The sequence below is a fragment of the Botrytis fragariae genome, assembly GCF_013461495.1.
Source record: "Botrytis fragariae strain BVB16 chromosome Unknown tig00000274, whole genome shotgun sequence".
Lineage (NCBI taxonomy): Eukaryota > Fungi > Ascomycota > Leotiomycetes > Helotiales > Sclerotiniaceae > Botrytis > Botrytis fragariae.
This window is the reverse complement of record NW_023501007.1, coordinates 193,111-220,225: the sequence shown is the minus strand read 5'-3', so window position 1 is coordinate 220,225 and position 27,115 is coordinate 193,111. Positions and strand designations below refer to the sequence as shown.

The 27,115-nt window shown below is 42.7% G+C and overlaps 7 protein-coding genes across 7 annotated transcripts; 5 read left to right on the top strand and 2 right to left on the bottom strand.

Moving 5' to 3' along the window:
* Positions 1-710: 710 nt before the first annotated feature.
* On the top strand, positions 711-1,690 carry Bfra_012369 (uncharacterized protein; the record flags this gene model as incomplete). Its single annotated transcript, XM_037342686.1, has 2 exons — positions 711-1,054; positions 1,114-1,690. 2 exons carry the CDS (start codon positions 711-713, stop codon positions 1,688-1,690), a joined length of 921 nt encoding a protein of 306 aa, XP_037187408.1.
* An 888-nt stretch (positions 1,691-2,578) lies between these two features.
* Positions 2,579-3,480, bottom strand: Bfra_012368 (uncharacterized protein; the record flags this gene model as incomplete). Its single annotated transcript, XM_037342685.1, has 3 exons — positions 2,579-2,923; positions 2,974-3,209; positions 3,264-3,480. The coding sequence occupies 3 exons, from the start codon at positions 3,478-3,480 to the stop codon at positions 2,579-2,581; spliced, it is 798 nt and encodes a 265-aa protein (XP_037187407.1).
* Positions 3,481-4,256: 776 nt separating this feature from the next.
* Bfra_012367 (putative cytochrome p450 alkane hydroxylase protein) lies at positions 4,257-5,828 on the top strand (the record flags this gene model as incomplete). The annotated part of the gene is made up of 2 exons (XM_037342684.1): positions 4,257-4,805; positions 4,857-5,828. 2 exons carry the CDS (start codon positions 4,257-4,259, stop codon positions 5,826-5,828), a joined length of 1,521 nt encoding a protein of 506 aa, XP_037187406.1.
* Positions 5,829-6,422: 594 nt separating this feature from the next.
* Bfra_012366 (putative integral membrane protein) lies at positions 6,423-8,119 on the bottom strand (the record flags this gene model as incomplete). Its single annotated transcript, XM_037342683.1, has 8 exons — positions 6,423-6,784; positions 6,876-6,905; positions 6,984-7,036; positions 7,128-7,195; positions 7,280-7,612; positions 7,664-7,743; positions 7,830-7,866; positions 7,973-8,119. The coding sequence occupies 8 exons, from the start codon at positions 8,117-8,119 to the stop codon at positions 6,423-6,425; spliced, it is 1,110 nt and encodes a 369-aa protein (XP_037187405.1).
* Positions 8,120-9,647: 1,528 nt separating this feature from the next.
* Positions 9,648-10,006, top strand: Bfra_012365 (uncharacterized protein; the record flags this gene model as incomplete). Its single annotated transcript, XM_037342682.1, has 2 exons — positions 9,648-9,720; positions 9,813-10,006. The coding sequence occupies 2 exons, from the start codon at positions 9,648-9,650 to the stop codon at positions 10,004-10,006; spliced, it is 267 nt and encodes an 88-aa protein (XP_037187404.1).
* Positions 10,007-19,128: 9,122 nt separating this feature from the next.
* On the top strand, positions 19,129-20,800 carry Bfra_012364 (uncharacterized protein; the record flags this gene model as incomplete). Its single annotated transcript, XM_037342681.1, has 2 exons — positions 19,129-20,466; positions 20,525-20,800. The coding sequence occupies 2 exons, from the start codon at positions 19,129-19,131 to the stop codon at positions 20,798-20,800; spliced, it is 1,614 nt and encodes a 537-aa protein (XP_037187403.1).
* A 2,499-nt stretch (positions 20,801-23,299) lies between these two features.
* On the top strand, positions 23,300-26,266 carry Bfra_012363 (putative iq calmodulin-binding motif domain protein; the record flags this gene model as incomplete). The annotated part of the gene is made up of 1 exon (XM_037342680.1): positions 23,300-26,266. One exon carries the CDS (start codon positions 23,300-23,302, stop codon positions 26,264-26,266), a length of 2,967 nt encoding a protein of 988 aa, XP_037187402.1.
* Positions 26,267-27,115: the final 849 nt, after the last annotated feature.

Here is a 27,115-nt window from a genome sequence, read left to right as displayed (position 1 = left end):
ACCACGATCATGTTTCACCCTCCTCCAATTTCACCATTATCTCACCACCGAAGCCCAGCCATATCAATGATGCCATATGAACTATATAAGACATATATTGAATCATAGCCACACAAAATAGCTTGCATGTAGATCAGCACCTATATATCATCTCATGCAACAATTGCGTGCTCTCTTGTCCCCCCTTGTGATTCGTCGGAAAACGGCGGGCCTTATGATCCCTTGACATACGCTGCCTAATCCCTTATCTGCTTTTGTCATAAGCTTTGAAATCAAATATTAGATGTTGGATGTTTTCTGAGGGGGTTTATGTGAGATTCGACCGAATTTAAGGAATGGGTGAACAAATTGACTCGACTCCTTTTCCGAGACTAACGGCGGGTTATGGGTCAACTTCCTTCCCATCCCACGAATTCTACTTGAAACATGGCATTGCGCCATTCTCGTCAAACATGCACAAGAATGCGGGGTTGAATAAAGCGTCAAATACACATCTGAATAATAGACGTGCTTTGAAACCATACTGGATTAATAATTATATTGGTCTTCTTGGTACTTCAACGTCGGTTCATCTCGATGTAAAAATAGTACTTATACTTGCCAGATCCTAAGTTCGTAGTAAAATATCCACAATTTCAAAAGACTTTTGATCATATAATTAAACAGAACTTGACTGCAAACATAAAACCCCGGGAAAATTCATCAGCACAATGTCCACCACATTCACCGAACAAGCTTCCTCCGACCATATCACTAAGCTCGAAACTAACTCCACTACACCTCACGATATCAAAGGAGTTCTGAATTATTACCTTGATCCAGAAGATGGAAGTCCTCCAGAGCCCAATTACGTGAGTAAGCCTACCACTTATGATCGTCCCGTCCATTCGGTGGAGGTTACTGTCCACGATATCCGCGGTTCGGAAGACCTGTATACGTTGGACACCACCGGTTTCCAGGTCGTAAACCATGTTAGTCAGGAGAAAGACTTTGTGGATGAGGAGAAAATCAAGAGTGATTACTATAAAGAAACCGAAGAATTGTTGAAACGAGAGTCAGTATTTACTCCGCGCTCTTGCATTCAAACTGGACAGACTCCTGACAATCAAATAGAACCGGAGCATCCAAAATTTTCATCTTTGACCACACAATCCGTCGTGAAGCTCTTGATACGAGAGCCCCAGCACCTGTATCTGTCGATTCAATCAATAAGAATCCCGCCCCAGTTGTCGTCCGCGGTCCTGTTCAACGTGTTCACATCGATCAATCCTATGCCGCCAGCCCCCGCCGCGTAACCCACCATCTTCCCGAGGAAGCCGAGAAGCTTCTCAAAGGACGTTTCCAAATCATCAATGTTTGGCGACCCATCAAGACAATTCTCAAAGATCCTCTTGGTGTTGCTGCTGCCAATTCAGTTGATGACAAAGATCTTGTTCCAATAAAACTTATCTATCCCGATCGCGAAGGAGAAACTTACTCTGTGCGTCATGCTCCGGGTCATGAATGGAACTATTTGTATAAGCAGACACCTGAGGAGGTACTTCTGATCAAGTGTTTTGATAGCAAGACTGATGGGAGAGCGAGACGTGTTCCGCATAGTGCGTTTGTGAATCCCGAACATGAGGGAGAGAAGACGAGAGAGAGTATCGAGGTTAGGGCGTTGGTTTTCCACCCGGATGATATAGAATAGAGAGAACTCTGAGGGGTATAGCAAAGACTTTCGAGCCTGTAAGAAATATGTAAGAAGGAAAGCATGAATCTAAATTGAACCAGTATCTCATCCATTGAGAAACATTTTGAATGCTTGATCGACGCATTTAAGTCACTTTCATTTTATTTAGAAACCATCTCAGTTAAAATGGTCAACTTTTGAAATATGCAAGGAAATTTAAAAAGCAAAAAAATTGCCGCTGGGGTTGAGAAGCAATTTGCAGTCGCTATCTTATTCAGGATGATTCTGACCTTATCGGAGACCGTTCGGTCACATAAGTTTAATCTTACCGTGGTTGGCAATGAGCATTAATTGATCTAATGGAATAACCCTTAAAATAAATCTTGAACTACAAGAAGTGAAATGAAATGTAGAAATAACGCTCTCTTCTTAAACACCTCTGAAATATCAACAAATGCAGCTATGTTCAACTGCCAAAAATAGTGACTCGAATGGCCAATACTATATTTAGATATTACGTAATAGCTCCGATTTAAGTTAACCAAGGGCTTGTTAGTTTCTTGTGTAATCAGCAGAGAATACAGAATCTCGGCACTTGGTGATATCTAACAAACCTCACAGAAATGATAACCGATACAGATAATCCCGTCACATCCAGTGGTTTTGCACAAGATTAGTGTGGAAGATGTATTGATAGGGTTATGAGAGCCACAAACTTGAAATCAATAGTGCCAAGTGGCATGAGAAATGATGGACATAGATTCTTCTGTCTGTAACTCTGGTGGCAGGTCAAACTAGCTACATTTTCAGTATGAATTAAATGGTCGCAGAGATTCTCACTACCAGAGCGCAGGTCCTAATTAGCAATGCTTTTCTGCGATAACTGCACGGGTGTGCCATTCTCGCTCAGGGTGTTGGAGAAGAATAATTCATCCCCTCCGGACAAAACTTGTAACGCTCAATAGTGGGGAAATTTGGTGTGCTTTCGTTGATAGCTCGGAAGCAGCCTGAATTTGCTACAGCCCAGCTCCTCAGTCTCCCCCAATCGTTACACATTCTGGTTTGACCAATCCCAGATGTTGGATGCTCCTTTCCTTTCTCGGAGTTTAGTCGACCGGTATATCTTGGTGTGTCATCGGCATTGCACATTACTTCTTCACGAAGTACATTTAGGCAATGAGATACATGCTCAAATGGATATGTTAGGGGCGCATTATCGTATGCCTCGAGAACTAAGTTTCGGACCAGTTGCTACCAAGATGTGTCAGCGATATAAGATTGTAAGCCACCGTTATACCTACAAGGCAGTGAAGGTTGTGGAAGCCGTTCAGAACGTAGATGCCTTTCGAATGATCCCAAGGCCAGCGCTGTGCCGGAAGCAGTCCTTTCGACTTGACGTACTCGTCTGTCAAAGCCACGAGTCCGACTTCCGAATCAAGCTCCGGGGAGCTCCAAGCTGCATCTGCAATGGTTCTATTCTCATTGGTGAACAGATTATCTATGATGAAAGGAGTTGATATGTTTCGCACAAGACCAGCTGCCAGCTTTGTTAGCCAAATTTACCAGTGTTTAATAGATCCCAGCAACATACTGTATTTGGTGGGTGTTAATATGGGTATCGACATCAATTGCAAGGTCTGGTGAACCCATAGCGCATTAAACAACAGCGAAAATGAAAGGAAAATGCCGAGAGCGAAAGAAACTCCTTTGAAGTAACGAAGCTGTCGCTGTAAATTGAGATACATCAAAGTCTCGATATTGTGATCTGTATCATCTTGCTGCACAATTTTATACTGCTGCAGAGCCATTGTAGAAGGACGTGAGAGTAGGCTTCATCGCCCCATGAGTCAAGCGAAACTTATAAAGGGCCTCGAGAGCGCGTTCTTTTCTACGGCACACCACTTACTAATTCAAATACTATTTTCCAAATCATGTTAAAAAAAAAAAGGTGTTGAGTTGACACTGCATGGTTCTATTGATCCCTCACTTCTTCAAGGTTAAAGCGGCCAGCTCAATTTCTGCACCGGATCTCAAAACCTTACGGATAAGGGCCATCGCAAATATGTAAGCCGGAGGTTGATTACAGTGACCGCCAAAATAAAACCTTTGCGCGAGTACAAGTCCGCAACAATATCTGGAAGTTATTTTGCAGATCTTACCTGGGTTAATGCAAAATGCACATATGTATGTTGGTGGCGATGCCATACAATATGTATGGTTGTCGGCCTGATAATCCTCGGCATACCCCTGTCAATAGCCGAGAACGGCAGGTCAGATAAGAGATAAATTAAATACTGTACATGGTTGAAAAGAAAACCATCAAATAGCAGATTACGCAGCTCAATCACGTTCTACCTGGTTCTCTATGGCTGTAAGCTTTGTAAATTTGATTTGTTTCTGCGCGGCGTTGAAGCTACCTGACCATCCCAAAGAATACGTAGGGAAATCCGCGTAACTATCTTCACCCCTTCTAATTTCTCAATAAACGCAAAAGTTCTGAGACCTCGCCTCAACTAGAGATCTCTCGATCTGTGGAAGCTCTTATTCCGCAAGTGACTCTGCCTCTCATCGGTTGACTCTCACCATGTTCGATTTCTTGCCCACGTTCGTGTACGTTCTACCTTTCATTCTGCTCGTTTATGTTTCGAGCCAGCTCGTCTCGTCTAGAGCAGCTCGTAAGGCCATCGAACAACATGGTTGTGAGCCTCCTTCATTGTATCCTCAAGCCAAGGAGTCTGAGCTTGTTAAATCACGAACAGACGCCACCAAGAATGGCAGCCTAATGGATCTATACATGGACCACTTTGGTTTGTATGGAAAAACATGGGAAGAACATTTCCTAGGCTCAAAAATCATCAATACAATGGAAGCACGCAATTTTCAACAAGTCACTGCACTTGCCTTTCAAGACTGGGGTAAGGCTTCTACAACACATTCTACTCCTTTCTTCGGCAAAGGCATATTCTTCATGAATGGCGCCGAGTGGAAGCATGCTAGAGAGCTGGTTCGACCCACATTTTCGAAAACTGAAGTATCGGATGTTGAGATCATCGGAAAACACGTGGATAGGCTCACTAAGATGATTCCTCGAGATGGTTCTACCATTGATCTCCAACTACCTTTTCGAAAGCTGGTAAAGTTTCTTGGCCCCCTCCCACACTAAAATCTGCTTACAAATGTATAGTTCCTTGACACAGCTACTGAATTCTTAATGGGACAGTCAATAGATTCTCAGTTAGCTGGTGATCCAAATAACTCAGCGGAGATACTTGCAGCGTTTGACGCTTCACTGGCTGGGGTGGGAAAACGAAGATTGCTCTCAAGATTCAAACGCTTTATGCATAATTTTGACAAGAGCTGGAAGGAAGCTTGTGGGATAGTTCACTCATATATTGACGTCCATGTTGCTCGGGCTTTGAGAGAAACTGATAATTCCGAATCAAAAGCTGAGGCTATGAATGCTGACACAATAAAGCCCACACGGTACATTCTGCTGTTGGAAATGGCCAAGCAGATTCGAGATCCTGTCGCGCTTCGATTTCAGGTCCTGAATGTGTTTATACCAGCTCGTGATACAACAGCTGTTATGCTTTCGAATACACTCTTTCATCTTGCGAGGAATCCAAGTATCTGGACACAGCTCCGAAATGATAGCTTGGCATTGGGCGATCGCCCTCTAACCTTCGAGGTCCTCAAATCACTTCAACTATTCAAGTACGTTCTTTTTGAAACCCTTAGATATCAAGGACCATCTGGACGAATTTACCGAACCGCAACACGAGATACCGTTCTCCCCACCGGTGGTGGACCTTCGGGAACGTCCCCAATTTATGTGGAAAAAGGGACAGTAGTTGCTTTAAACTTGTGGGGCCTTCATCATGACCAGGATATCTGGGGACAAGACGTCAATGAATTCAAACCTCAGCGATGGTTCGATCCCAAAAAGCAGTTTCAGTGGGAGTTCGTACCTTTTCTCGGAGGACCAAGGATTTGTCCAGCTCAACAGCAGGTGCTTACCCAATCGATCTATCTCTTAGTTAGACTCACACGAGAATTTACCATGATTGAAAATAGGGATCCGGTCAAAGAATATGTTGGTGTGGTCACAGCGTTGACGGAGAGTAAAAATGGGGTTAAAGTTGCATTCCAGGTGTAATTAGCTTATCAATGTTGAACATGACCTAAATAACGATTCATCTGCTTATTCTACATATCATTTGCCGTGCACTTCTCTAATCATGTCGTTATTGAAGATAAATTGAAGCTGCAGGAACATTCTTGCGGAACGGTTCAATATTAGTTTCAAAGCTTGAAGAATACTGGTCTATCTCGAAACCTATCACTGCCACAGGGTATTCAATTATTGTACCCATAATTTCAAGCATCAAATGGCATACAGAATATTGGTCCACAATTTTTTTTTCACATGCTCTTCAGTAATTCTTGATGGGGAAGATGTAGAGGATAAATTTCTTCAATAAGATGATTAATTAGGATGTGTTCAACAAGGCGAAAGTTATTCTGTACACCCTCCCAGGATCAAGACACAGCTTGCTCAATTAAAATTTCTTTGATATAATATACCAAATGTCATTATTAACAATCAATAGTGCCCTTATAGCTAGCTACTTTATTGAGAGTCAATTCATAGATCCTCCAATGGAATCAAGAACTTTACTTCAGTCGCTGTATGTTCTAAGAATGGCTCAGCCATTGAGCTAGCCATCTAGGCCATCTCATAAATATACCATCATAGTCTTTGTGACGATTGCGATAAAGTCTTTGTGACATGCACATCATTTGGAACAGAGACCTGTCCTGTGCTCTCCAAATCATACATGGCATGTGTTTCAATAGCCATAACATCGTCTGGTCTCAGATTAGACAATGAAGGACTCTCAACGCTTTGGTTGTCCTTGCTTGATTTCGATTTCTGGTATCCTTTGCTGTTTTGAGAGCCAATGGATCGAAGAGAAATAATACTGCGTACACTGCGAAGCACGTTCTCCGGTGTGACTTTGTGCGAAAGATAGTAAAGTGACGGAAGGTTGACTGCAATGCAGCTGAGACCTACTTCGAGAATGGATAGATAGATAGATTTCGTATTTGTTACTGGTGTCTGTTAGATTGATGATCTTTCCAAGCTATGCGAGCTCACGACAGCTCGGCACCTTTGATTGGAAACTGGGGGCTGTCTACTTACGTCTCGAGTCAACTTTTTTGGTCGCGGGTACTATTTATGAGGTTAGACTTTTCCAAATTATGTGGTTCTGGATATAAGGAGGGTGGATCAAGATGAGAAAATTCATACGATTGTCGAGCTCCACAAAAACTGCCAGCCTCGCAATGCAAGCTCCGAAGCCTCTATAGTATGATATGTTAGCTAAATCAAAACATGCCAGTTGTGATCAACACGAGCATCATTAGAGCTAATTCAGAGTGGGTATTGACTAACACAAATGCTAAGAGAAACACGCCAATAATAGCGAAACGACGTGTAAGAGTCGTTTTGATAGTTAAAATCTACAATTTGTTAGCGCGCGAACTCGTAAAATAAAAAAGAGCAAGAAATGTTTGACAGTATCTCTTGTCACAATTGCAGCATACCTGAGGGATGGGAAGAGCGATGATCCAGAAGTCCAGTATGAAATCCGAGATAGACAAACTCAGCAAGAATTGATGAGGTCTTGTTCCACAATACTGCAAGAATACCGCCTTGCTAGAAGTCCATAGGGCTGAGAAGTGAGATCCGCATGACAATCCAAGCAGTATACAAAAGGCTGCAACCCAAAGAGAGCATACGACGATGCTTATAATGACAAGTATTCGGAAGGCAGTTCGGCGCCCATGGTCGCAGAAGATTCGATAGTAGAAGCATAGTGCGCTAATCTTGACACACCCTAGAGTTAGAATTGAGAACAAATCAAAGGCAAAGTAGAGCTGAGCTTATGTTAGTTGATGTTGTAGGCAATGAGATTAAATCATGAGTACCTTTGACGCTATAGGAGCAGTTTCCAAAGCTAAAGATTTATCACTCGGTGTTGGGTAGCCTAGGATCTTTTTGTTTGTGCCTAATGAAAGAGATAAATAAGCACTGAGAGTCAATAGAATGTAAATTCGTCCCAGGGCCGTCCAAGAACAGTAGGTTTTATCTCACCATAGAGCGCAGTGCCACAGGTGCCGCCAAGCAGTAGCTGTGTATCCAAACTTCAAAGTCAGTCCAGGAGCAATGTAATAAGGTTTACCAGTTCCTGTGACCCGGCCAAACTAGCTTCGGAGACACAAAGAACAGTTACGTACAAGGCATGGTATCATAATCCAATCATCTGTTTTTAATGGCGCTTTTTGTACACGGCGAGAATAAAAGCGTAGAGCAATAGACACAGTCGAAAGTGCCAGCATGCTACTGGCAACAGCAGTCAGTCCTTCATGAGAGGTGGTAGACATGTTGGACGCTTCAACTCAGCTTCAAAACAAAAGCTTATGAAATGCTGAGAAAGATCTCAAAGAGGTGAAAGAAGTGGATTAACAGAAAATCTGAAGTGAAAAATAGGACATCTATAAGCGTTAGGTTTAAGCTTATTGAGCGGGCCTACATCTCTGCTGCGCGGATGCTTCTCCCGGTGCCGTGTAGAAGCTTATTCTTATCGCAATTCTTTCGAGTCTTAATCTTACTTAGAATTAGCCCGACCCCAGTTGGTGGTTTGAACTGTGAGATAAGAATCTTCAAGTCGAATTAAGCCTTGGGTCCCGCTCTTGAAGAATGGACAGACGAACATTTTATATGACACTAAACACGGGAAGTCTTTTCCGTCTCACGTCGTATCTTACCCCGGCTCGGAACTAGGATACCGACCACACGGGTAGGGGTTCCTTCAACACAACCATGGAAATAACCGAGGCCTTGTTGGTACCCCCTCACCCCCCATATTTTATTTAATTGACAAAACTTTGGGAAATTTGTTCAATCTCGACGCAATCCTACAAACAAACTAACTCTATAGTATCCTACTTTTCTCACTTATAGACTATGTTGTTCCAACGGTCTTAAAAACATACATATCACAAATTATCTCAACATCAACATTTGATTTGATTTTGCAATGGCTTGGCACCACTCTGAGCTTCCTCATCGGTTCACTACGCCTCAAATGCGCGTAAAAATCTCATGCAAGATTCAACATCTTCTCTCTCCCGGGGCTCATTTGGCCGAGAAGATCTTCATGACTTGGTCGAAATTCAGTCATCCTATTTATTCAGAAATTTGAAGAATGATACATCCATGCCTTTACTGATATGAGATTGTTGAGGGTAGTATATGTCAAGGAGCAATATAGACATCTCATCTCACCGTTGTATTTCCCACACTAACTCATGTTTATCGGGACCCGAGTGCATACAGGTTCAATTGGATACTTTCAGCTGCAGTTGGCTGTCTGTTGGAAAACTACGCTCCAAATTACTACCTCGGTAGACATGGTAAATGGATACCTTGCTTGGAAAGATATCAATCGAGGTTAAGAGTGACAAGATCTGTGTTGATCGCAATTGCTGCTTTACCAAACGGCAGGGTATGCTTGAGATTAACCTTTTTTGTTATTGCATCAACGTTGACGTTGCTTCACAGCGAGTCATCACATTGCAACTAGGATCCTCTTCAAACGTACTTTTACTTTGCCTCCTTGTACCTTTCGTTTACTTTTTGGAGTTGCTGTGACTCATTGGCTGCATCTTCTTTGGTGTTAGGCACACTCACTTCCCAGCGGCCGGTGATACATTTGCTTGATTAAGAAGCTCATAGAGTGTATTGAAAGTGGCACTCAACATGTAATGCTTCGAATTAAGATCTACATATATAAGTAGATATGGGTTCCAAGAGATTGGCACAGATGTATTCATTTGAAGCAAATCATCCCAAAAGTTTATAGGCCGAAACCAAGCTGTTCAATAACACGTCAGGTTCAACCCAAGAATCATGTTATTCTCCACACTTATTACTTCTTTTATGGCGGTCCTCGCAGTAGCAAGCCCCTTGAGACCCCGCTCTGGTACGTGCTAGCTCCTAAAAGACTATGGTTTACTCATGGCTTCTTTTTCACCTCATTTATTTCTGATAACTCTTTCTGACATTATATTCTAGTAAATGATGTTGCTGTCGATGAAGAATCACCTACTCCTCTAATTGAATGGGCAAACACAAAAAGAATCGCAAGGACCACTGCCGACGAAGAAGAAGCTTCACCTGCCCCTCTAATTGAATGGGCAGATACAAAGAAGAGCGCAAGAACTGTCTCCAACGAGGAAGAAATAGCACCTACGCCCCTCATTGAATAGGCAACCCCTAGCAAGGCTTAGATGTCCACCAATCTTGGATTCGGTTAGTCCCTCGAGCTAATGTCTTCGATCGATCGTTACACTACATACATCGCACAAATACTAATAGGGGTTTGAGTGTAGATTGCCATGCCATCCTTTGCTCGTGCGCAACAATGCCATTGAAGCGCATACGGTTTTGAGGTTGATCTTACCGCTTGGTTGGCTATCGGGATATAGGATGGATGTCGTCAGTCAGGACTCAGGAGGGCTTTCAATCAATGCAAGGTCTACTTTTTTCAAAGAAGTTAACAATTACCTGCTTCTACTTTTCAAACATGTAAGGCTCAAGAATGCAAACTATGTTGCTTTCACCAGTCTTTATAACATCGTCCGCTACTTTGATAGACTCCGTAGTTGCTTAGACTGCGCAACAGTATGTGCAAAGCGAATTCTGACTTTGATGAATAACCTGAGGAGAATCTATTCTCGGAGTGGATGGTTTGTATGACCTACTTCTATTTGATTTCGTGTTCTCATTATTTATCTCTCGCGTGCAGGTATTGTTCGACAGATGGACTGAGGTAATGACCAAGTCCAAATCTTTTATGCAAATTTCTGGTGGGTTTATTCTTCACAACATGTAATCTAGAGTTTGGTGATCTAGCGCGAGTAAATATCACATGCTTCTCAAATTGTAGTATGGTTAATCACATGGACCACCAATAAGCCATAGTATACCTTGCACTCCATCAGAGATGGTGCTATGTACCACTTTGGAGCTTGCAGTAAACGCTAGAAGCATCAACTGTAGCGTGGTTCATCAGCATATCACACTCGCTGAAGAAATCATTCTTGTAGGTATGGAAGGGGTGTAGAATTATTAATACTATGGATCTAGATTATATATCGATCCACTAAAGTCGTATCTTCCATATTTTCCGAAGTATGAGGAGAGGTCTTTTGATAAGTATTATTAGTTTTTCTTGGGGGGAGGGAAGAGAGTGTGTACACCCTGCTTTTTATTGAGAAGTTCTCAGCACTTTTTTGATCAACTTGTGCTTCGTCATCAATTCCAAAAATCCTAGACCCTCGCGAAATTCACGAAATTCGCCCTTTGAAAGAGGCCTGTATCATGTGTTAACGTGACATACCTGTTATCCCTAACACTGCCGAGCACACGCTTTTACCACGCTCCTAATATTTCCCACAGTTCAAACTTCCGAACCTCAAGATCCTGTCCGAACCAAAAACCAAGAAAACCATCCCACAACGCAAAAAAAAAACAAAAACCGAGTATATCTCAAAAATCGCGAGATGAATATACGATATACACACAACAACACAGCAAACCTCCAGTTCCTCTAGCAATTCACATGTGCAAAAAGTAAAAACATACAACAGCAGGGATTCGCTGGTGGTCACCCACCCAACTACTAATCTGCCGATCTAAGGCTTGTGTATGGCAGAGCGGACGGGATGCCCAATTCTCCTTAGTCTATGGTCGTATGTGGCAGAAGAGGACATTTGTAAAGATATATATCACGTTCAATGGGCGAAAGGCTCGTTGATCCGATTTTCTCGTTACTTAGTTCAAAGCAGTGTATCTGGATTGAGCTAATTAGATGGCTTGATTATCTTTCGTGAATTTCTATGATAGACTAAGTTTACATAGATATTTAACTCGATAGTATTAGCTAGGATGAAGTATCTTATCGACCTTGCCAGAGACAATAATAACGAGCGAAGCGAGAAAGGGGGAACCCCGAATTCCTACCATGAAACGAAGAGCAAGCGGTAGTGAATTATTGAAAGGGGAAAAGGAATGATGACTACGAATTTGACGAGTACAATCAACAAGCAATGAATTGGAATAATCATTGTGATTGTGTTTCCTGGAGACAATTCCATTTCACGCGCATCATTGAAGTTCACAAGAAATTTGTTGCACTTCCATAGCAGTATTTACTGTTCAAAAAGATCATAAGGGTGCGAGGCTTAATCATCTCAAAAACTCGAATATTTTCAATATGTAATGTACAAATTTTCAGCAACGTGATTCGAATCGTCGTCTATATAGTACTCATGATAGTACAAGTAATGGTATTTCCCGTGATTCATATACGAAGTGACATGGTGATAATTATTGGGTTTCTCTGGAATACTGACAAATATAAATAGGAAATTACAAAATTAGATACTCCAAAATATGTTTCGGTGTCTCAATATATTGTCAATGATATCTAAATATACGAACATGTGTAGGAATAATATTTCTCCTTTTTCATATGCACTAGCATCATATTAATATATTAATACGCATTACAGTTTCATCATAGTACACTATTGTCTACACTGGCTCACAATGATACAGCTAGCTTGAATTAAACTCCCATTGTCAACAATCCCACCAGATAATAACTCCAACTCAGCACACAAGATACACACCACATTATCATCAGCTCTGCTTAAGAACACAAAAGCACTGACTAAGCTACTAAACATGACTTTCGCCATAAATTGTCCTTACAGCTGTGTTTATCTCACGGATATGCTACTATCGAAATCGCAGCGATGCCGTTTCGCTTGCTTTTCAAGTATTTTGAAATCGACTCATAATGTGGTCTTCTCTGGATCTGAATTGGACACTTTTTCTTTGATTGAAAGAACATGTTTACATCTCATGCGAGGCACTTATGCTCATATCAATATATTTCGACATTATGATTTGGAGACATTAATTCATCTTTGAATTGTCGGAAATCTGCTTGCTTTTACAAGATGAACAAAGAGTTTTGAAAGGTGAATCCGACTGCATCATTAGCTGTGAAAGGCACGACGGTTCCACTCAGCGATACCTCTCGAAGTCCGAAAGAAAGAGCCCAACTATTTTGGGGGGGAGGAGGCTTGTGTAATTACCTAGAGGGCCTGCATATCCTGATTCAGCCAGATGGTAGACACAAAATTGGAGACAATCAAGATTAGATGTTATACATCAGCAATACACAGAGATTTGTACGCGAAGTGTGATCATAGCAGGCAAATATGGTGTCCCTTCAGCTCATGGCAGTGCCAAGGTGATGTCCTGCGAGTTTTGATATACAGACGGTACACATAGATATCCTACATCGATCTAAGTTCTTTGCAAATAACTTCTGACAATAATGACATTATGGATCTCTCATATGACTGATTGAAAGTATGGTACAACAGGATGTCGTGAACATCGCATCCATTGACGTCATACCGACACTATACGAGATCTTACGATGACATTGTGTTTCCCACCGAGGATTCCGAGGATTCCGGAATCCCCGTATAGATGAGTCTGCTTTTCTCCAAGCCATGTGCCTGCTCATGCGAAACCCATCACCGTATATTTCTCCCCACTTCTGTCGCGTTTCGCATAATTTTCTTTGGGAGACTCAACCCCGTATTCTGGGTGGGTCGTAATGATTGGGGTAATTTTCAATAAGATACTTCCATGTCCTATCATTCCTAACGATGTCATCACGAAGCATTAGACATATATACAGTTGCCGTGTTTCATTGAGTATCAGCCACACTCGAAATCAGGCCCCCGGAGTCAAGTTTCAAAGAAGACTACTAACAGATTATTACCATGAACCTTGAGGACATCCAATTGACACTCATGATACTGCATCAGATTGCGCGCTAGGATCAAATAATGACATGATAGCGAACCCGCTCCGGGAACTCACGCGCTTGTGTTGCCGTCACTATCGGCTCAGAAACATGATTATGGTATCCTTTAGGTCCCTATAGCGAAGCTTCTGGGACTTCTGGATGTATTTTATTACGCTCAATGCTATTCCGGAGAACAAGCCTGTTTGAGCGTCATTCCAGCAACCTAGCTTGGCTTATTATTGGTACATATCGGTAAATGCAAACCCTAAAATCACTTGCGGCATCGCTATGTCTTGAAAGTAGTACTATCTCTCGTTACAGGTTCTGCGATAGCGTGCCTCAGAAGCAAAAAAGTGTTAACGAGTATGAAACATTTAGATGAGATACTGGACAGCCATGAATAATCTGACTGGGAAGTATTCAACAGCATTATCGTTGAGATCTGCTCCCAAGTAGTCTGCCTCCACGGCAGTGGCCCTCAGTGGGCTAGCGGAGCGTCTTTTTTGAAATAACTACATTCATAACGGCAAGCTATCCAGAATATCGGAGGTATCTATCGACTAAACCTATGTAAATAGGGACTGACTGTAGATTGACCATCAACCATTGTTTGAGATATTCAAACACTATATAAAAATTAGAGCAAGAGTGAAAACTTGTAATCGACAGCGACACATCCAACTAGAATCTTGTACTTTATCACAAGTAGAAAACATGCAACTGTATATACGTAGCTCAACATCACCAGAACCCCCTAAACCTCTCATTCCCCAACTAAAAAACCCCCGCAACTTTCGGCATAGTTTCGGGACCGAGGTTTTCCAATCCCGTCCGTATTCATATATATTCAAAAGAGTCAAATTGATGATTTATGATTGCCACTCGACACCATCACATCTCTCACATCTCCGCGATGACTCCATCCATCTACTTCACGATCTCAAATAGATTACCCGATCCCTAAAGCTTGAGTTAAAATGACAAACGTCCAATTCCTCGCATCCAGAATGTTCTAATTCCTACAGGGCTTACTTCCCCATTCATACTGCATTCTACATACTACAACTTAACAAGTAAACATCCCAACCAACCTCAAACAACAATGTTCTATCTGTAACCTATCCGTATACCCGCGTCAAACAACTTGTTTCCCTCTCCAAGCCATGAAGTTCAGATGTTTGGACGGGGTGTCGAGTAGATAGATAGATAAATAGACAGATAGATAGATAAAGCTAGCCTCCGTGCTTTTTCCATTTTAATAAAATGACATGAGATGGAAGACACTGACTTCCAGTTTCGTTTGTAGGCGGTGGATACGGAATTATGGGCGCTACTGATGAAGCGAAATGAGGATACATGAATTGGATGGAATGAGCAGTGACATCTCCAGGTTTGTCCTTGCTCTGGAATGGGGAAATATTGTTAAAGTATCCACCCCTTTTGGGAGCGTACCAAAGGTACTGTTTCCCGTATAGGAAAGGGAAGGAGAGGACGGATTATTTGTGTTCAGTTGATGATTGATTGATTGATTGACTGATTGATTGATCGATGATTGATTGACTGATGGTTGATTGATTGATTGATTGATATTTGAGTTGTAGCTAGGTAGTATTGGATGATGGATTAGGTAGCTACAAAAAGTTTATGTGGAAGGAAGGAAGACCATCGTAATGAATAAGCTGAAAATCAACCTGTCATCCAGCGCTTCGCCATACCGAGTCCTGATTGCGATAGCTACATAATCACACTTACTCATACTCATACTACATACGCCGTATACCCTATCTTTAGTTTTCCCATCTTTAACACCGCACTCCCTCCATCTAGCGCTTCCATCCCATGATTCCCATCCCGCCATACCAGATACAAGTGGAACCTACCAAACTTCTCCCTCAATAACTATCGAAAGACAGAATCAAAACATCTACCAGAAACAGCCAGTTTAATCTCAGCGGCCAGGAATTCCATTACCTTTTCTAGTTGTACATTCGTAAGGTTTTCATCATTCCGTAAGGTTTAAAATGAACCAACGTTAACATGAAACACTTTTTGGCCTGTACTTGGGAAGGTTAATATAAAGTCATCTTTTAGAGAGCAGCATGGGTACCAATCTTGGCAAAACACGAGCTTAGGTAAGGATGGATCATGGATGTTTTGTGGATAGAAAGCTACTCCGTATAAGTAATCCGTGTGAAGGCTAGAAGGAGATCGAAGGCTAATTTTGGGGACTTGCGCTCGAAAGATATGCTAGAGTGATAAGATGAAGGATACGCATTTTGGAGATTGAGTATTTTATTTTGGAGGAATGGAAGAGAGTGATGGATGAAGTGGAATCCATGGTCCGAGACATGAAATTTCTCCTTCCTTTCGATTTCGACCAATTCCCGAAATCTCATCTCACATTGGAGGAGTGGAGAGCGCGTAGCTGGGCGTTTACAAGAGTGAAAAATCTAGAACAATCTTGTCTGTCGTGAAGGATATCCTAGAGGTTTTATTCAATAACACTCTTGGATTATAACTTATCAGTCCGGGGTGTTTGATAGGCGTTTGCATATTCAGGGGTAATATTTTTTGGGTGCAGGGAAATGGCTAGGACGAGAGAAGATCGTCGTGGACATGAGATTACTTTTATGCAGGCACAGTTTCATGAACCGTTGTGCGATGCGCCATATGTTCAAGTGAAGAGCTGTGCTGTGTTGTGGGGATCAGATTGGACAACGATGAAGTTTTGTTTTGTAGGTTCAACCGTTTAGTTCGGCGTTTGAGTAAGTGAACACTTTGGGCTGAAGAAGAAAGAATAGATCAAGGCGGTTGAAGAAAAAACAAATGCCGTGGCCTTATGATCGACCTTTTTATATGAATGATCAAGATTTGAGATTAGATTTGCTTTTACTTTGCCCTATTGCCTTATGAGGTGGTGATGCATGATGCTGAAATGATTATTTTAAAACACTGCGCCTCATGAACTCTACCTTACCTTGGGTTTGGTAACGATGTCATTGATTTCTTCATGGTTGTTGATACATTTTTGAAGCTTCGGGTGTTGTGAATGATGATGGCTGAGTAAATACGATGTAGAAGTAATGAGAAAAGGAGTCCGGTCTAAAACGCCAGTGGAAGCTCCCGATGAAGGGGCTTGAATCGCTTGATCGATAATTGACAAGCTATAGCACTGATACTAACAACATCACCAATCTATCCAACCTTTGACCGAGTAGACTTGAGGCTTTATCATTCGACGACCATCGGACCATGAGTAAGTGGACAATACATGACCAGCCGGTATCGTCTCAACGAGGGGTTTTCCATCCTTCAGCATCCAGACTGGGGAAATTTACACTGCATGCCGAAATGAAGCTTGACAGAAATTAAAGACGGTCAGATGAAATTGAAGGTCGACCACTGAAAGCTTGGCCCTCTTGGTACGTCAATTACCTCAAAAAGTAAATTATGAATCATGATTAATCAAAAGTTCAAGCACAAAGCACAAAGCAAAGCACAACACATCGTACAGAAAGAAAAAAGAAGTTTGCGATGTAAGAAGATCCCCTCTATCTAAGTTTGTCTTCACCAATCATTCCCATCTTGGCCAACAGATAATTAATTTCCGAAAATCTACTGTTACTGATATGTGAAAAGTCGTCATCACATCTACATACTTTTGACCAATTCGTCCAACTGTAATCTACTCAAGGAATATACGTACGTGGTTCAATGAATTGACAAGATGAATCCTGAATTTCGAGATACGATGTAAGACTATCGAGGTACCTACTTACAGTACATACTGTGTACATACATTGCGCGCATATATATATTGAATTATCCACAATTTGTGTTTTCATATCAGATCATACATACATACGAAGCATACATGCATACACACCTAAATACATAGATCATTCCATGCGATTCGATTCGCATTCACGCAGAAGAAACACTCAAAACAAAGAGGCTTAAATCATATGTCGTAATCATCCAGCTATACCGACTACGGGATGAACGATTCATTTTGTCTGAGTAGCAACTGTATCATCCCAAGATTCAAATTCATGCAGAAAACTAAAGGAGAATGTATGATATGATGAATCATGATCTTTCAATTAACCTTTTTTCCCTCCCCAAACTCAAAATTTCACTCAGAGCTCACATTGTTAGTGTCCGTTTTGTTTGTTTAGGATTTTAGGTAGTAAGTAGGTAGGTAGGCTGCTTCCACTACTGCGTAGGGAAAAATTATAGTATGGGTTTCACCAATCATCGTGGAAATTGAGTAGAGCAAGCCAACCGAATCCTTTGAAACGAAGATTAGTGCCCTTCAATTTCTCAATGCCTGCTTGGACCGGTTTTGCTCCGCCCATTAGGAAGCCAGAATATGATGAGAATTATGGATCGGAATTCATCTATTCATCTAATCACCTTATACGGACGGGACCGATTGGGATTGTATACTTCTAGCTTCCATACAGATGTGTAAACTTGTGTTCTTTGAGTAATGATTCTATCACCATCCGGTGTCATGATTCTTACCCCTATCTTCCATCTCATTGGAAGAGAGAATGGAACACGCAAAACTCTCACGCAACATCGGATTGTGATTGGTTCTCTTTGCACAAACATGAAGAATTAGAATATGACTAGCCCCTGAAAGAGATAATAACATAGCCTCTCAAAAACGAGAAATCCTCCAAGCTTTTGCGTTCCAAGGTTCCGATGACTTTCAAGGGTCAATTGCGGTGAGATCCTCTTAACGACCTGGGTTGTTAGCTGTACCTGCATAGCACCCATGTGGTTTGGAACCGCGCCGTCTGGGTGTAAAATGTGGCAAGCAAAGCGAAAAAAAAGTCTTTTTTTTCCCTCAGCGTTATAATGGAGAATGGTACCATACCATAGGAGCCATACAAACCCCCTTCCCCATGGATCCATCCTTAACACATTTTATTCTCCTTGGACCAAGTAGGTAGTAATCGAACCAGGAACCCCCCTCATCCATGTTCAATTCATAATTAATCCCACTTGTCCAGGGTTCCACTCATTATTTTTCTGTGCCCACCCTCCCCGTCCGTTTTGCCCATTTCCTTTTAATAATTCTCCTATAGCGAGGAGCACCGCACCCTTCCTCATCCTTTCTTTAAAAGATTCCTCCACCCTCCTTTTTCAACACAAGATCTTCCTTGATCACTACACAGTCATTACCAAGTCCCTTTTGCACAAAAGAGTTCCTTTCTCTATTTCCAACTCTACAGTCATTCTTTACCTTGAAAGCATACACCTTTTTGCGGAATCGACTTTCGCTCTTTAACACAAACGATTCATCACGACCACATACATACAAGTTTAACAAAAAAGAAAACATTTTGGGTACATAGCCATTCTTCTTTGGATTTTTCAGACACAATTAGGATAGCATTGATTGCTTGGGAATATATCGCAACAGGAAGGAACATATCATTTACGAGGATTCTAGAATTTACATTTATCCTTCGATATCAATCACCATGCATTTCACAGCTGCTTCCTTGGCTCTTTTGGCCGGAGTTGCCACCGCTTCTCAACAAGGTCACTACCACCCAAAGCGTATTAACAACGGTACCATCTCTGCCACCTCCGCTGCTGATAACGGCCAAACCACTTTAACCGTTTACGCTACCACCGTCCGAACCGTCACCTCATGCGCTGCTTCCATCACCAACTGCCCAGCTCGTGCCACCTCCACCGCTGAGGGAGCTTCCACCACCCCAGAAGTTATCGTCGTTACCGATACCGTTACCTTGGCCACCACTGTTTGCCCAGTCGCCGAGGCCGAATCTGCTAGCTCCGTCATCACTAGCAAGCACTTGACATCTGCTCTTGCATCCCTCTCTTCCGCCATTGCCAGTGCTGCAAGTGAAAGCTCTTTCTACGGTGCCACCACCACCGCTGCTATCCCAGCTGCTTCCAGCGGAGTCGTTGGTGCTACCAGCCCAATTGCTTCAAGTGCTGTCGCATCTTCCTCTGCCCTCGGTGTTGAGACCAGCCCAGCTGCCTCCGGTGTTGTTGCACCATCTGGTGCTGTTCCATCTGGAAGTGCCCCAGCTGGCTACGGATCCCCATCTGGATCCGCTGGTGTTGTTGCACCATCCGGAGCTGCTCCATCTGGGGCTGCCCCAGCTGGATCCGCTTCTTCCCCAGCTTCATCCCTCGCTGCTTCCTCTCTCCCAGCCGCCGCTGTCTCCAGCGCTCTCGGTGTTGAGACCAGCCCAGCTGCTTCCGGTGTTGCCGCACCAACTGGATCTTCCCCATCCTCCGTCGTCGTTCCTCTCGGAACTGGCGTCGTTTCCGCCATCCAAACCGTCACTGCCAACGCTAGCCACACCTTGACCTACACTCTCGGCTCTGGTTCTTCCACCACCGTTGTCACCACCACCATCATTGAGACCTCCGCCTCTACCATCTACGCCACTGTTACCCCAACTCAAACCGTTGCCGCTTCCTCCGGTGCCGGATCCCCAGCTGGTTCCGCCGCTGCTTCTTCCGAGGCTGGTGTCGTTTCCGCTGGTGAATCTACCACTTCCCAAACCACCACCGTCTACGGTACCTCCACCTCCACTCACTACGTCACCGTTTCAGCTGTTTCCTCCGGATCTGCTGCTACTGGTCTCGCTGGTGTTACCGCTGTTGCCTCAGGTGCTGGATCTGCTTCCCCATCCGCTACCGCTGGTGCATCCTCTGGAGAGACCACTGGTGAGGGATCTGGATCTTCCGGTTCCGGATCATCTGGATCTGAGACCTGTGCATGTGCCGAGGCCGCTACCGTCACTGTCACTGCTACCGTTGCCGCTCAAACCGTCACCGTTGTAAGTTTTTAATCACTCGAACACTTCAAAAACCCATCATACTAATAATCATCTCTAGACTGCCGCTGCCGCTGGATCTGATGCCACTGGTGCCCTTTCCGGTATCCAAACCGCTGTTGTCTCCACCGACGCTGCCGCTGCCACCACTGACGCTTCTGTCGTTGTTAGCACTGCTACCGTTGTCCCAATCCCAGCTACCACCGCCGCTGTTACTTCCATCCCATTCTACGGTAACGGAACTGTTGTTACTTCCACCAAGAAGTCCAAGTGCGCATCTTCTGGTTTCTTGACCAGCAAGGCTAAGCCAACTGGTGCCAAGCCAACTGGTTACTAAATTCTCTCTACAAAAGGAATGAATTTTGTATATCCTTGAACTCGATGTGATCAACTGCTTCTTGACAGCGAAGTAAGTGATTGTGTACGAGCGAAGATGTTGAGGTGGAGGTTTCCTTTGTTACTTGTACATTGTTTTTTTATTGCCAAATATTTATGAAGAGGATTTGAAGATGGAGCAGGATCAGACAGTTTAGAAGATTGGAGATTGATGTAAGGGATTGATATCAATGAAGACAAAATAAAAACCAAATACTTTCTTGTGCATTATCATTTTTAGAGTTTTATGTATGCGTTTTTTTGTGTTTTTATTGAACATTTTGCTTGCTTGTATGTTTTTGGTCATCAGGTTATGACTAACACTTCTATGGAGTTCTTGCATATGATGGATGGCACGAGGGATTTGGAGGATAGTTTTTTGCATAAGCGTCTCAATTTACAGATTCATGAAAGTATTCCTTGTATGCTATTGTGCAATCTTCTATTCTTCTCCTCTTTTGATGTGCTGTGCAGAACGATGCAAACAATTGAGGAAGTGTGATGTTATATTCTTGTAAATAGCTTGAAATCAATCCATGGAATTTTATACTGAACTCTATAAGTTGATGAAATGAATGAATAACCAAGTACCTGTGATTGCAACATTTGAATTTGCCACACGGGTACGAAGGATTTATACGGTAGATTGAGGACGGTGGAGGGGTAGTATTGATTCCTCCAAAGAATAATCATACCACACTACGAGGGCTATCATGTGGTACGCGATGGATTTAAAGCATTTGGCTTGATTACTACACTGCCATCTTACTATGGACATGAATCTGAAAGAAACTTGCACTCACAATTCTCATCCTCATCTCATCCTCAGATTCGTAATCATTTGTTTAGCTACTCAGCTACCTCCCACTCTTGAAGTAGGGTACTCGAAAACAAGTGAAACATGGCATTTATTGCACTGGCAATAAATTCCAAAGCGATAGGAAATCTATTCTTGGACACCGAATCCGAAATGAACTTTTTCTACAACGGAGAGTGAAAATGCAGAATGAAGAAATTGGAACGAAGAGATCGGAAATAATGTACTAGATCTAGTATGTACCCCGGAAGATCATTTGTTTGATATTCATCTCGACTCTCGAGTCGGTATTGAATTTGAGGGTCTGGTGTGTGTTTTGTTTGTCTGATGAATCATGATGGAATGGAATGGGACATGGAATCAGTATGAGGGTACCTTTTCGACGAATGAAAAAAGAGAAAGCGTATATTGCATACTCTGACCTTGGAAGTTGGAACTCGGGGCATGTATGATGTTGACATGCGGTGGGGATTTGTCTGTCTGGAAGGTAAGACATTCTGTCGCATGCATGTACTGTGGTATGTATGTATGTATGTATGTGCGTATGATGTGGGCAGGATCATGATGATGGATGGATGGATGGTATGGGGGCAGTTGAAGATGAGGGTCTGAAGATTTGATTGAAGGATAATGCGTCTAGCGGAAGAGCAATGATACAATATCATCATACAAACATTGAATCTAGAATATATTGTAGATGTTGGTATGATCTTGATATGATCTTGATATGACATTGTAGATGTTGATTTGATCTTGATGTGATATTGTGGATGGTGATAATATTCTTTCTTCTCTTCTCTCTGATAAATGTTCCATGTGATTCTTTCTTTTCCCCATGCCATCACTAAGCAAAATCGCATAATCGTCGTTTTCAGCCAAGCCTGATAATAAAAGGTTAAACGCCAAAGCCCCTTCGCATTGTAGATGTCTGGGACTTGATTCTCTCTCAACACCACCACGACTACCACCATTATCATACCTCGCCCTCACTGTACGAGTATCATGACTCGAAGAATACGAATTCAATCTTCACATTGGTCGCATTCAACCTTTACTATTCAAACCAGCCTCCTCAATTAAACTTTAATTTGTTCTTCGTGCCTACCAACACATACCATTGGATATCCATTCATTCATTCATCCATCCATCCATCCATTCATTGTACAACTTCATTTCACTGTTTTATCCAACGGTGCCTGCCTAGGTACTGAGGTATCCTACCCAACTTTCCATCTTACATTGCATTGCATTACCGATACATTACCACATTACCTTGTCCTCAATACTTCTGGAAGCCGGATACGAAAGATTGCTGTACTCTTTACTCTGTACCTTTACTCTGTACCCTCTACCTTCTGCTCTCTACCCTTTCACATCATTATTGCATTTACTATCTTCGTGGGACTTTGGGATTCAAATCGAATGCACGGTTCATAATTCATTTCAATCCAATACCAGGATTCACTCGACGAAACAGTCATCATTTCCAAATCAATCACATCATATTTACATACCTAGCTATTCATCACCAAGCAAGTAGCAACTACCACCATCTGCAACCTGCGAACACTTTCAGCTTTCAACCTCGACAAAAACCCACCGCCCCACCCAAAGTACCCCAACCATACCTCTACATATACACAATGCGTCGCGCATCTCAAGATATGAGCGATCCCGACCGTAACATTATGGAATCAACCGGTATGCCAGAAGACCCCGTAGACCTCGATCTTATATCCGAGAGGGAAGATTCCCCTTCAAATCGAATTCATACACCACCACCACGCATTGCTGCAAGATTCTATCGCCCCACCAATAATCGACGTAAATCTTCGGCTGCATCTTCGAGACGAAACTCCATCTCGTCAGTTCATTCACATGGCTCGAGTCGTCATGCGGCGGGCCACGCCGGTATGCCGGGCCCGCAGAGTAATTACATCGCTCAACATCTACGTAGAGCGAGTATACTTGAAGATCGAAAGGCTAGATTGGCCGATAGGGCAGCGCACGCGGAGAAAGTTAGGCTGAGGGCGGCATTGGCCAAGGCAGCACCGAGAAGTACTACGAATACGGAAGAAAGAGCATTAGCAGCGCAACAAGCGAGAGAGAAGAATTTGGCAGAGATTGTAGCGAGTTGTGCGGAGGAAGTTAAGAGAGCAAAGGGAATTGCGGAGACTATGAAAGAGAAAAGGGAACTAGAAGGGAAGAAGCTTAGAAAGGAGATGGAGGAAAAACTTGCCGAGGCTGAAAGGAGGCGAGAGGAAATCTTGAGTCGAAGTAATAACAGTAAACAACGAGGAAGAAGTTTGAGTAATATGAGAAAGAGTTCGAGTCCAAGTCCAGTTGCAGAGATCAAGAAAGCACCACTTACCGAGTCAGCGGCAGCAAAGATAATTCAAACTAGATGGAGAGTCCATAGACGTTGGAAGGCACTACATGATTTTGCAGAACTGGGGCTCACAATTGATGGAGTTCGCGAGACGTCATTTGAGAAAGTGGTTGATTTATTGGCACAAGAGAAAGTTCTCCTTAGTACGGCACATATTTTGAGAATCTGTGGGCTCAAAGAAGGAGAAAGCGGATCAGTCAATGAAATGACAGCAGTCCGAACCTTTCTCAGCGCTTTCCTTATCCTTGGTCACCCTACACAGGTTTTGAGTAGCAAAGGTGATAAAGGAGAACAGGAACAGGTAGGAGCGCAACCAATGAAGAGGGATGATTTGGCTAATCCACAATTGCAGGACCTCGTTGCAAAAGCCCGAGATCTACTTATTTCTTTTGAAACTGTTTTGTCTAGATTGACAACTGCAAACAATTACACACCTCCTCCAGCTCAGCTTTCGACACTGTCGGAAGTTTATGCAACATTCTTCAATGCTTTTATCGCTTGGAAATCGAGAGATGCAAGTACGCTTATTGATATGATGGTTTTACAATTTGTAGAATTAGATTCGATATGGCAAACCGTGAAAGATAGTACGGAAGAATCTGTCACCGATTCATATCGTGATGGAATCAGAGACAATCAACTTAAATTGATGGTTAGGATCAAGAGACTTGCTGGACCAGTTCAGGGAAAACGATTAATTTCAAATGCTATCCGAGAAGCAAGAAAGGTTAAACAAACCAAACAACCTACTGGGGATTCGAAACCTCGTGCGGCAGAAACCGGATCAGCATCTCCTGTCATTGAAGATTTTAATGCTTCCGATAATGCCGTTGCATCTCATTTACAAACCCTTACACCACCCGCTACACCTGTCAAACAACGTCGTGGGCAAGTTACCGATGCAGATAATCTTAGATCAGTTAATTCAATACTTCCAGACAATCGAACTTTGGTTCATGAATTGGCCATTAATAAAGAATATCGTATCTCGATGGAAGATTGTCTTCAACAGCGAGGGGTCGTTAATCAACTTATCTTCGATTCCATGAGACAAGAAGTCGCAGCTGGAAATAGTGATCCTTGGGTTCTTGCAATGGCCGATAACATCAAAGGCAAACTTCAACGTCTTCTTACTCCTGGAAATTCAATGTACAAACTCATTGAAGATTCCCTCGATACAGATTTGGTAGCATCAGAGCTCAAGAATGGCAGGTTTTCTTACGAAACTTTCTTCAATTTTATGGGCAATATCTTACCTCGATTATGTGCTCCTTTCCGGGATGACGAGGTCAAAATTCTTGCTGAGACTACTCTCAGAGAAGGTGATTTTGTCGATCGTCTTCAAGCATTGATGCGCTTCATCGATCTAATGCAACTCGATTATGCCAATTTCATGCTTCAACAATCGGCTCCTGAACTGATCAAGCATGCTTCCACATATGAAACTAAACGTTTCTCGGAAGAAATGGAAGAGACCAACAACGATCTTACCATTACCACAAGAGCTTGGCGCGAAGCTCGTCAAAAGGTTTATACAGAAGCTGCTCGTCGAGATCCGGAGAATGTCGGTTTAGCGAGAAACAGACCTACACCAGAGAAAACATACATTCAGATGCTGGTAGATATATGTACATCTGCACCCGGAAGCCCAGTACCAGAAACCTTAAAGTTGGACATGGCAAGAATCGAGACGGCAAGGAAAGATACTCTTCGAATCGTCACCACTTCAGCAATTCTTCTACAGGCCAAGAATATCCTTAAGCGAGATGTTCGAAGTCAGTGGAAAACGGAAGCTTCAAGAGTTTATTCCGTGCTTGAAAATTCTAAGGAATCAGAACAGGCAGAACAAGGCATCACAGCCGCATTGGAAAGTAGTAGAAGTATGCCCATGGCTACCAAGAATCACATCCGCGAATTAGTCAAGAGAATTATGGCAGCAGCTTCGGCTCTAAGTTCTACTGAAGGAGAACTTCGTGAGCCGGTTATGAAACTTTTGATGACTAGATTGAGAGGTTATCTTATTCATAGATTGGCAAAAGAAAACCCAAGGAATGATGGGAATGGCAATGAAGGAATTGCGGGGTTGGGTATGCCAGAGTTTGTGGCGAAGATTGGAGGGATTGTGGAAGTGCTTGGGAAGATGGGGAGAGTAGACAAGGATGCCCATGGACTCTGGTACGAGGTTGTTGAGACTGCGGCCGCGAGTGAGGTTGAAGTTTGATTTGGATTTTATCTTTGAGGGATGGGGATTTGATTTCATGCGGTTGCCGGGTTGGGGTTCTGTGTATACCTCCTTTCGGCAGGCGTCCTGGGGCTTGGGCTTCATTACCTCGCAGGAATGGATGAGGATACGGAGTGGGGTCACTTTGATTTGAAATAAGCATGGGAGTTGGGGGCTTGAGGATTTATTTGGTTACCTGCTTGTATGATTTCTTGCCTTGCTTTGGGATGGTTAGGATATTATATCATGGATGGATGGACATGAATTACGAACTTTGTTTATTACTTGGCCTTTTGCTTTTTTGGGAGGTAATGGATGGGGGAATAGGTAGAGGTTTGATACATAGCGTGGTAGGCATTGGTGCGGTCGGTATTTCATATCGCGTACTTTGTCTACATATAGCATAGCAATGAGTGCGGCAGGGGTTTCGTCCTTGGTATACTATACCTATATTTCGTAGGTCGTCATGCAGTGTGTGTAGCAGCGATGGAAGGAGCTGGGGCGGAGGACTGGAATGGGAATATTTCTACCCCTCTTTTGATCAGTCGAATACTTGTTCATTTAACTATTCAATCAATCAATCAACCAGTTCGATAAAGCCAGCGTATTACATACAAACTATCTCTCTTCCAATGTGACTGGACTGTGAATTTCCACCCACTCCACTCTCATATCACATCATATCATCGGTGCTCGCAAAATCCCCTCCATGTAATTGTTATATGGAAATCAATGTTTTAAAGATTTGAAATTCAGATTCGTAATGATTATAAGTAGATCAATAGATATATTTCATTTTTCTATTTGAATTTCTCATTCTTCTCACTTCCAACCTTTTCTCATATATAT